General features: G+C 45.0%; 1 protein-coding gene across 1 annotated transcript; it reads left to right on the plus strand.

Annotated features, from left to right (window-relative positions):
* The first annotated feature begins 553 nt into the window (after positions 1 to 553).
* On the plus strand, positions 554 to 8,611 carry LOC119088442 (myotubularin-related protein 9-like). The gene is made up of 4 exons (XM_037208277.1): positions 554 to 1,092; positions 3,033 to 3,141; positions 5,372 to 5,497; positions 8,465 to 8,611. The coding sequence occupies exons 1-4, from the start codon at positions 911 to 913 to the stop codon at positions 8,609 to 8,611; spliced, it is 564 nt and encodes a 187-aa protein (XP_037064172.1). The 5' UTR covers positions 554 to 910.
* The last annotated feature ends 2,981 nt before the right edge of the window (positions 8,612 to 11,592 follow it).

Below are 11,592 nucleotides of genomic sequence, written 5' to 3' on the forward strand. Positions count from 1 at the left end.
GTACTTAGCCAGGACGCTGCGAGTTGGTGACTAATACACCAAAGTCTTGGATTTCACAGAGAGGCCAGGCTTCGCTACAGATTAACTGAACAGTCTCTGAAGTCACTGGAGTTTTGTCACAGGACGAGGGTTAATCAGTTCCTCTGTGCATTCTCCTTCTAGGTATTTATACGCTTTTCTCGTTTAACATCATGACGCTCTCAGAGTCTGAGGCTTAGATCCGTGTTCCTTCCAGACACCCCAAGGCTTCTAGGTCACAGTCACTGCTTCGATCCTACACTTGACATCTCTTCGTGGACCAATCCATGAGAATAGCCACCAGTTATAGCAAACGCCCAGAAGAACCCTTGAGGGACTTCACTCAAACGGAGGGCGGCAGGTCAGCTCTGCCTTCTCGTCCCGCCTTCTCCGATAAGGAATATTTTGAGGATAAGGACTGGGTGGGCAGAAGGTGAAAGAGTTTTTCCCTCGTAGGAACATAAAGTCATTGTTTCTCGCTGTGTTCCACCGGACCTAACACCGGACCAACTTCCGGTCCGTTTCCTATGTCCTCCGAGTCTTGAGTCTTCCTCTACTTCTGCCCGGCGTCACTGTCGGGTGCGGGAGCCAGTAGCTGCTTCCGCCCGGAGTCCCTAGCGGGTTCGGATGCCGCCCGACGCTGGGTTCTCCTCCTCCGCGGCCCGCCCGTCAGAGGCCGGTGGCAGCGGCTCTTACCAGGCCTGCCGCCAGGCCTTCTCTGTGGCCGAGTCCCCGCCAGCGGTGCGCACCCCGCAGGCCTTGCCGCACCCGCCCAACCGGGGCGGGGCTCGACCTCCCGGGCCCGCCCATTAGGGGGCGCCTCATCGGGGCGGATTAACCGCCTCCCCCCTGGGGGAGTCGTCATCCCCCAGGCCGCGGCCGCCCAGGGACCATGGAGTTCGCGGAGCTGATTAAGACCCCACGGGTGGACAATGTGGTGCTGCACCGGCCTTTCTACCCCGCCGTGGAGGGGACTCTGTGTCTGACGGGCCACCACCTGATCCTGTCCTCCCGGCAGGACAACACGGAGGAGCTCTGGCTCCTCCATTCAAATATCGACGCCATTGACAAACGGTGAGCGCCCACCACACCCAGGTCCGTGAGGAGCCCGGACAGACGCTTTCAGGTGTTTTTTCTGGCATCCTCGCCCAGCCAGCCAAACGAACCTTCTGAGGCCTAGATCTGAAAGTCATCTGCACGGGCTACATGGCTTTTGCTATCCCTGGGCTAGGGTCTCAGGGGTATCATAGCAGTGGTCGTTTTGAACAACATTTGGTGTATTTTCAGTGCTGTCTTTAAATTTTTTTTTCTTACATTACATTCCTTGCATGTTCTTGCCATTTCTCGAATCATTATTGATTGTCAATCTCACTTCTCGTAGTTGTAATTGAATACAATTTAAAGCCCCTCCCCCTTACAAATAGACACGTTCATCCATTCTTTGCAGCCTAGGCCAGTCTTGAGCTCCCGACTCTGCAGCCTTGGCCTCCCAAGTAAGTGCTGGAATTACATTTGTGTGTGTGTGGCACCATGCCTGGCCATAGTTGCGTACATTGTCATTATTTTCCATATAAGCATTTTATTCTCTCCTTTAAAAAGTTAAAGTTCAGTAAGGTGATGCACTGGGAAGGCCGAGGCAGGTGGATGACAAATTTGACACCCACCTCACTCATGTATGGAAGACCTTCTCAACAACAACATCATCAAAAGTTCAGTTTATGATATTTCTTCTTATTTATTTTCTGGGTTGTTCACTTCCCACTGAGGGTAATCAGTCCTTAGCATTATTCAGTTTGCTTCTGAGAAGAAAAGGACTGAATCTTAAGGAAAGTATGAACTAATTCATCTTTATTTTCCCACTCCATACTTTAAATTGTTTTTATTTCTTTTTACTTATGTGTCTATGTATGTATCTGTGTGTGGGTATGTACTCATGAGTGCAGGTGCCCCAGGAGGCCAGAAAAAGGTGTCTAATCTCATGAAGCTGAAGTTATAGGCAGTTGTGAGCCACCCTATGTGAGTTCTGGGGACAGAGCTTGGATCTGGAAGAACAGAAAGTGCTCTTCACTGCTGAGCTATCTCTCAGCCTCCCAGTCTATACTCTTCATCTGTGCAAGAGAATGTCTCAGAGTCAAACGTTTATATATACTTTCACCTGCACTTAAATTCTCTGTCTTCTCTGTCCCGTGAGCCCTGTGTACTGTAGGCAAATTGATTATCCAGTTCACTATGAAGTATGTGTGACAAAGCAGACGAAATGGTAATTTGGAGTCTCTTGGTCATGCATTTGTGTCTGGAATATTTTCAGTTATATCTGGTCTCGTGTTTCTAGTATGACTGGATCCTAAAAAATCACTCCTCGGTCCTTGCCCTGTCAGAACTGTCTCTGGTCATGGCAGTCCATTTTCCTAACAATTGTCATAATGTGCTGTGAAAGATTTTGAATATGTACTGTATGTGGCATAAAATTGTGAATCAGTGGAATTAAGGATTGTGAGAATTTGATTGTTACATGAGGTCTTAGGGAAAACTTGCCAAGTTTAGGATGGAACATCACTGGAATAAGTTCAAAGAGAAACAACACATGGCTCTTTTGGGTACGTGAACACAATATATGACTCTTAGAGTTTGGGTCCATGTTTTAAGAATTGAAATGTCTGTGTACTCAACCAATAAAATCTCAGTTGTGAAAGAGAAAAAGAAAAGGATGTGTGAGTAACAACACACTTCCTATTGCTTCACTGCGTATTTTGGATGTTAAGATTTCTACAGAGATTATGCCTTAACGCAGTCTGGTGGTAGCATTACCAGCAGTTTGGGTAAAGCAGTGGTGGGTCAGCACCCATACCAGCAGCAGGCTCCTAGCCTCCTCAGTTCCTCTTTAGTGCATAAACTTACTCAGTGGCCTCTCACGCTGCACGAGAAAGGCTAATTCCTGACACTCTGTGTTCTGGCTCTAACCTATTCTCCTCACTGGTTTTCTTACCATTCACATGATTTGTAATTTCTTACAGATTTGTAGGCTCCCTGGGTACCATCATCATAAAATGTAAAGATTTCCGAATTATTCAGTTGGATATTCCTGGGATGGAGGAATGTTTAAATATAGCCAGTTCCATTGAGGTAAGTATTTGCAGGCAGAAGTCCGCAGCCCTTGTGTTTCTCCGGGCAGGTATTTGATCATGACCCCAGGACTGCTAATGTAGGAAAAGCCCTTCCTGGTTTGTTGTCACAGGAGAGTAACGGGACGCTTACTGCACTTTCACCTTACACGGAACTCCTAATTCCATCAATTGCTTAGAAATTTGTGGAATTTCATGATAGAATTCCCATGAGTTCATATTGACCAAATAATAGATGCTGTTTCATTTGAGTGTGTATGAATTCTTGTTTAGAAAAACTCCCAAGGATCATGTTTACTGTGTAAGTCTTGATACTTTCTGTGATGAAGACAGTTTGGGAACTGTTGTTCTCTTTCAGTGGATTGCTTGGAAGAACAACCTATGTGGAGTGTTAAGCCAATGAAACAAACACAGTTAGTTGGATTGTGGACATGGTACAGTGAATGGGTGTGATCTTCTTGAGTGTAGTGCATCTTTGGAATAGACACACCCTTGAACCCTGAGCAGTAACTCTTAATACTGCGATTGTTATAATGTAGTTCTTCTGTTAGTGTGAGGCCCATGGGTGAAGTCTTAATCTCTTGCAATTAGTCTCCTGTTATAAAATGAGGACATCATTACCTGCCTCTTAGGGCTGTTGTAAGATTACATTTGTGGGTATATGTGGAATTTTTAGTACAATACTTGGCAAATGGTAGCTGCCATTGGACGGTCCTTCTGTGAGAACAGTTTCTTGCTGAGACTTTGTGGTAGAAATAGCCACGTCACATAAAGTTCATTATCTTAACCATTTCTCAGCTCACCGTTGAGCTGTGTGTCAGGAGTATATTCACAGTGTTGTGTAACAGACTAAAGCAGTGACTGTCACCAACAATTGTCATCTGTGACTTGTTTTCCTCCGTTCACTTTAGATGTGTTTGTTTATGCTTATATAAAAGTTTGGAACATTGCTTCCGGCTATGCTTGAGAAGGATAGTTTAAAGTGGATAGTTTAAAGTCTCAGTTGAAGGCTTCACACTCCTTTTTCATCTTCTGACAATTTTCGTATACACCCCAATTTTAAAATGCCTTCTTTTAAATCACTGCCACTAAATTGTGCCAACTGACTGTGTGTGTAAAGTAATTTCTAGGTAATTATAGAGCTAGCTGATTTTTTTCCTTCTATGTAACTGACTTATTTTGGCTTTATGTTTTAAAAGAAAAGTGGGTTTAGCTCTTAAAAAGGAGAAAAAAAAAACCTTAAATCGATGATTACAATTTTGTTTGTTTTTTTAACAAGAAGTAGAGGATCGAGTGATGTGTTGCTAAGGAAATGACACACAAACCTTCCTGCTTTTGCTAAATTCTACTTGAGAAAAGGAGAGAAGAGTAAATTGAATAGTCTGCCATACATAGTTGTCACTTGGAAGTATGATCTTGACATGGCTCTAATTCCCATCGTGAATAAGAAAGCAAACTGAGATAATGTTTTGCTATTTAGACAAAGGAATGTGTGGGCTCACTTTGGTTGGGTATACCCAGTGCAGCATAAAGATAGCACAATACCTAGTCATGGGCTGATCCCTTTAGGAAGGAGGAAGTGAGCGTGGATGCAGCTTCTACAGATGTATGTCTTGTAAGAACTCAGTTTTATTATGTGTTGCACTGTTGTTGCCTGTTAGATGTCTTATCTCCGAGAAGACTTCTAATAAGCCTGTGAAGTTTCCTCCATTGAACAGGCATAGGGAAGCTATGTGACTTAACCACTGTGTAGCTGGGATTTGGAGCTTGAAGGCTTTTTGATGCTTGTCAACTCACCAGAGTTGAGTATTCCTTTTTGTGGAATATAAGCAGGCATACATTTTGAATGACTTAGTTACTCGGTTTTTAGTTGAGACCCTACTGACTAACCCAAACCTTCTTGTTCCCCAGGGCCCAGAAATTCTTGGACATTTTTATTGAGCTTTGGACATTTGAATTATGTCGGGAGCCATTATTTCATTAGGCACAGACTGTTGTGTTGCTTGTTTCGTTCAGGCAGCACTTATTGAGTGTGGTTGTGTGTCAGGTGTCTAAGATGCTGAAGTGCGGGTATCAGCTGCAATCAGACTGTAGCTGTTTGTAGAGATATGGCACTGGAGACCTGTATTGGGCTCCATCATTACCAGGTCCCATGTCCTTACTGCTGCTTTGTTAGAATGCTTTCAGTTGCTTTCCAGAATCTTTATCTTTTATCTTTATTTGTCCTCTAGGCATTGTCCACTCTGGACTCAGTCACCCTGATGTACCCTTTCTTCTACCGACCCATGTTTGAGGTGATGGAAGATGGCTGGCATTCCTTCCTTCCTGAGCAGGAGTTTGAGCTCTACTCCTCCGCTGTAAGTTAGCATTTGATATTGTGGGTGCCGAGAATGAACCCAACACCTTATTTTACTCGGGAAATGACCCTTGCCCTTTGAAGGCTGGTGAGATGGGTTTGGGCTCTTCCTGCCTCAGTTTAGAGTGTGCGCTGGCTGTGGGTTAGCCTTTTTCCTTCCTGGCGGTCATTTTGCCCGGGTGTTGGTGTAATTGCTGTAGCTGCAATGCCTTTCCTTCCAACAGATTAACATAGTCCGGGCATTTTAAAATGTTTGAAAATTACATTTGTAAATATTATTTTAAAAAATAAAAATAAAACATTGTTTTGCTCAAAGCTACTCCTGGCATACTGTGAGTTAATTGGTAGGTGTCTCCTGAGTAATAACTTACTATGTACTAGGTTTTGAGCCACGCTTCAAAAGTGTGGTTGAGCCCACAGTGTCCCTGAGATGGCACTGGAGAAGCGCCTAGCTTGTGTGCTGCTGGACAATGCCTGGCCTGGTCTCAAAGGCCAGCTTGCTAGAGCCGGGTTTTCCTTATTGGCTGTTTGACTTCTCCTAACATACTTCTATAAATGGTCATTTAGAATCAAGACAGAGATTAGGGTGCTGTGTAATTTGAAGAGTGAAGTTGTCCATGGTGGCAGAGGGAAGTAGAAAGGGAATTATATGGTCTTGTGTGTAAATACCACTGAATATGGTGAAAATATAGTTTAACCTAGAGCTTGTTTGAAAGATCTGTATGAAGGATGAAAAGTTAGCAGGAGTCATACTGCATGTTATGAGAAGCATGGGGTGAGGGAGAGCCAAAGGCTCCTGGAGGAAGTGTCTAAAGGAGAAGGGAGCCAGAGTTTGAATCTGCTTCAAGTGTGAGAAGCAGCAGTCTGGAGTCTGTGCTCATAGCTTACTTTTCTTCCTGGACTAGTCAGTAAGCAGCTAGAGTGTATGCTTTGTAAGGTCAGGAACCATGGGGTGTTTATTCCCATTCAGTATTCCTGGCACATGACTAGCAAGTGGTAAGGATTTGTTAGGTGAATAAAAGAATGTAAGACTGTGTGTATCTATGGAACAGGACAAAGAATGGCAGGATATTGTGTCTATCCTCCATTATTAGAAATTCAGGACAGGCAGTGGTGGTGCACACCTTTATCCCAGCACTTGGGAGGCAGAGGCAGGCAGATCTCTGAGTTCAAGGCCAGCCTGGGCTACAGAGGGAGTTTGAGGACAGCAGAGCTGTTACACAAAGAAACCTTGTCTCAAAACAAAAAACCAAAAACCAAAAAAACAAAACCTTTATGAAGGACAGGCATGTGTCTTGATCTGTAATCTTTGGAAGGCTGGGGTTTCTGGTCTTGTTTTTTGTTGTTGTTTTGAACTTGTTTTGTTTATTTGTCGACCATAAAATTTTCTTATAGTATTAGCCACTTCTGATTTTCAGTTATGCCCTGCCCCCCCCCCCCCGTCCCCCCTACCCCTCTGTGATATTAAAAGAACAGAGTCTTTAAAATAGCTATAAAGAAACCTCACTGGTCTCATTTGGTGGCTTTGTCTAGTGGTCAGCACGACTGTGGCATTGATAGTAGCTCATACCCTGACAGAAGAGCATGTTCCTGTAGGGGGACAAGCCAGAGGAGGGAGCCTAAAGTGATCAGAGATATAGGAGAGCAGTGAGTAGGAGCAGACCTGAGAAGAGGAGCCTTAATGTGTGTAACCCAAATCTCTGGCTGACTTGCATGCAGGCTGGAAACAAAGTGAACTTGGAGCTGAGCCCCCAGGATGCACAGGTGTTTGAGTTTACAAAGCTAGCCAAGGTCTAAATGCCTCTACAACAAAAGGTACCTCCTGCACCAAGCATGTCCGCATTCACAGGGTCTATGATGCAACCAAAATTAAGTCAGAAATGTCACCATTTGGCCAGAGGAAAGAGTCAATAGGCACTCACCCCAAGGTGACCCAGATGTCTGAATCCTCACACAAGGATTGTAAAGCAATAGTTAAAACTATGAGAAAGTGACCAGGAAGTGGAAACAATACAGTAATCAAGTAGGAGCTGAGAGATGGCTCGGGGATTAAGAGTGCCTGCTGCTTTTGCAGAAGACCTGACGGGGTTCTAGCATCCGCACGGGGCAGCACGGGGCAGCTCATAACCACCAGTAGCTCAAGCTCTCGGGAATCCATGGTCTCTTCCAGCCTCCTCAGGTAACTGTATACATACTGCACACAGCTACACGTGCACACACAAACACCAAGTAAATCAATAAAAGCTAGAAGAAAGTAATTAAAATTGATCTTTAAATAAAAACATTTCTACTAAGTTTCACATTTTAGCTTAATTTTCTATTAATATACGCCAGGGTTGATATGTTGGTCCATCTTGAATTTATAGGCACATACTGAAATTTGCACATGTCATTTGGTTTTTTCAGCTGTAAGATGTAGTTGTGCTGTTTGATGGTTTCCTGTCATGTGCTTCCAGGACTTAGAAATGATCTCATGACACGCAAGGGCTCTCCAGGAGTGTGTCCTTGTTGTCTTAAGAAAGATGAGCCTCTCTCACTACATTCTTCCTTTTCTAGCAGAAGGAACAAAGGATTTGCTATGGCCAACGTCTCTACTCCAGCAGAGCATTCTAGAATGTCAGTCTGTTGGTACTGTGTTAAGATGACTGTTACCTGAGCAGTATCCAGAAAGAGTGAATGGGCTGATGTTAGCTATCATAACCACGGACATACTTGGCATATGTAACTAAGGGGCAAGAACTGTCTTATGAAATGGAGAGCGTAAGCTGTGTTTTCTGAATCACAGTTAAACTGATAGAGGAGCTTCCAATACAGTAGGTGTTGGCCTGCCACAGGGAAGATGTCTCTAGGGATGCTGATCATTAGCCATGCCAGAAGCTGGTGGAGCTTTGTCTCCAAAGCTTTAAACCTTATGTGCTTTATGACACTGAGATGCTTGCTTAGCTTTGAAGTGCTGTGTGTTTTGCAGACCAGTGAATGGAGACTGAGCTATGTCAATAAGGAGTTTGCCATCTGTCCTTCCTACCCACCAGCAGTCATTGTGCCAAGTCCATCGATGATGACGCTCTTCGGAAAGTGGCAGCCTTTCGACATGGGGGGCGCTTCCCGGTACTGAGTTATTACCATAAAAAGAATGGCATGGTGAGTGAGGGGCGCTGCTCTGCTGATAGGCCTGGCCTGGGTGGGTGGGTTCCTTTGCTCGGGAGTATTCCCTTTCCTCTGTGACTTTTGGCTGACGTCATTGGCCAGATCATTCCCACTAGTACATCCCTTGTGTAAACTGCAGGGCACCAGGAGTGGGGTGCTTTTCTGAGGAGGATGTACTGAATTCTTTCAGAACTGCTCAGCTTTTGAAAAGTTCGGTTTATCTTCAGAGCACAGTGTGAAGGAAACTGTTTATTTAATGCTTGCTGCAATGCTCTTTAAGACATAAGAGTGACATTTCTCCTCCTAGAGCCATGTTTAGATGTTTACTGTAATTATTCTTACCAAATTCCCATGTGAAAGTTGAGTTGAGCAGACACTGATTCAAAAGAGAAAAAAATGACACATGCCATTTACTCATACCTTAGGAAACTGGGCAATTGGGGATTGCTGAGACCAGTGATGTCTTGGGTTCCTGAGCTCTGACTGGGACAGCCAGGGAATGAAGAAAGAATGGATGTACATGTAGCAAATGTGGGATTGGGTAGGCTGCGTGGCCTGATGGAGCGCCACCAACTAGGCTACAACTGGAACCTCAGCTTGTTTATTATGTCCAGCCTGCGGGAGGGGAGATAGCTAGTTTAGGGAAGAGGTTTCTACGCCAGCAGTCTCAGGCTGTCAGCATCTGGGAGGAGGAAGCTGCACTTGCCGGTTTTGCTTACACTGTCAACATTCACACTTGGACCAGAGGAAGGCTGTACCATCTCTCTGACCTGACCTGGAGGTAAGACGTTGTCAGTTTCCTACAGGTCTGTGGCATCGGTCTTTGACACATGGCCTGCCCACATTAACGAGACACTTCACGTGGGCTTCCTCGGTTTCTCACGAGGGCTGCATCTATCTAGAGCTTGCTGGATGTGAACTTTCCAAATGACTTTCTGCTCTCCTCCACCCTTTAGTTTTCTGAGACAGGGTCTCACCATGTAGTTCTAGTTGTCCTGGAACTCTGTGTAGACCAGGCTGACTTCAGACTCCCAGAGATCTGTTCCCCAAGTGCTGGGATTAAAGCCTGCACCACCATGTCTGGCACTTTCTCCTCTCTTGCTTAAACTTGGCTTGCCATTCTGCAGCCCATATTAACCTAGACGATTACAGCTGTCTTCCATTGTCCTTTCCCACACGAATGTGAAGGAGGGCATCAACAGACAGTTTTAAAAGTTTGCTCTTTGTCAGCAGGCCACCTGTCCTGCTGGCAGTGGTATTGCTCTTCAGTTTATATTGTACAGTGTTGTAACAACTGATGCTAAATGGAGTGTTGAGTCCCATGGTGGCATCAGTATAAAATAATTGCCATTTATTCTAAGCCAAACAATTGTGTCTGCTCAGTGTGACAGGGTGACAGGGTTCACAAGCTCCTGCAGTCCTAAACAAAAGAAAAGGCTCAAGCAATGCATGTAATGCATCGGCGAGAGCCTGCGGTACATGGGTGCAACAAAGCAGGACTTTAAAGTTCTGTGGTTTCAGATGTCACAGCTTTAGCTTTAGGGCTTACAGATCAGAGGTTGGCCAAGCCTAATGGTGAGTTCTGCAAGGCTTTCCTAGAAGTCACCAGGATGTTGGCTCAGATACAGAGATGGGCAGTTGTGAGAAACAACTTAAAATGGAGGGAGAATGTGTTCTGGCTCACAGATTCGATGTTTCACATCCTGCTGGCCCCACTGCTTTGGGCTTGGGCCGAGGAAGAACACCGTGGTGGTGAGAGCATGGGGAGGAAGAGGCTATTGACCTCAGCAGAGAGACAGGAAGAAGGGGCTCGGGACAAGGGGTGGCCGGCCCCTAAACACATCCCCAGTGACCTGGGGACTCCAGACAGGCCTCAGATTTCCTCTAATTTCCAAAAATGTAACCACAAGCTGGCCACGGGTCATGTTGAGCTGTTTTCAAGTAGTAAGAGCATGTAATGATGGTTCCTGCGGCAGCACCAAACAGTCCCCCAAGAAGAGATTGGTGAAATAATGCTAATTTCTTGAGAAAAGCTCAGAAAGCAAACCTTTCAAAAAATGTAGATGGTAGTCTTTGGAGACAGGCAGTCTCAGAATACTGAAAGGATGGCAGAGGGGCAGTGGAGGATAAATAATAGACAGGCAGCTTTCAGAACATTGAAAATGACTCCCCACACAAGGGTGTATATAAACTTTCTAATTTGTGTTTCTCTGTAATTCTTGCCAGAGTCTGCTAGCCCCATGTATATGGAGTTGAAGTTTACTCTTCCCTCCAAGATTCAGTAATGGTTGTCTGTCAGATAAACTGATAGAGATATAAGGGGAAGTCCATGTGGATTTTATCCTGTGTCTAAGTGTGGGGCATGAGACTAAGAACTGGAAGGCAGAATTGTCAGAAAGAGAGACTGATTGTTACACAGATGAAGCCTCCCTGCTGACAGCCTTGTGTGGTCCTCTGCCAGGTGTCAGACCCCAGTGTTTTCCTCCAGGTTGAACAGGCAGAGGGAACATGAGACAGAAAGTCTCTGCCTGCTTTCTCTGTTGCTAACGACAGATGGATGCTTCTTTTTGTTAAGTGGATGCTTTTCAGAGCCATTCCTGGGTCTGCAGAGGTCTGCAGTTTATTTGAAGCCTCCTACAAAGGCTGTTTACTGACTCTTAGGCTGTTGTCTTCATTACGGGACCAGATCTACTACGGTCAGTTCATGGCCTAAATGAAGTACAGTGCATGATCGTTAAGAGGTGATGATAGAGCTTACTGTGTTTGAGGTAGCAGGAAAATAGTTGTACTAAAGTGCAAAGCTTATCTTTGTTTTACAGGTGTTAGTACATGCAGCGTTTTGTGTATGGCATGCTCATCAGAGTCCATGGCAGAGTGCCACAGATCGTTTTCCAGAGAACCCTGATCCAGCTCCTCCTTCTCAGAAACTTCAAGTACCTGCTATTGACT

This window comes from Peromyscus leucopus, chromosome 9, assembly GCF_004664715.2.
Source record: "Peromyscus leucopus breed LL Stock chromosome 9, UCI_PerLeu_2.1, whole genome shotgun sequence".
Lineage (NCBI taxonomy): Eukaryota > Metazoa > Chordata > Mammalia > Rodentia > Cricetidae > Peromyscus > Peromyscus leucopus.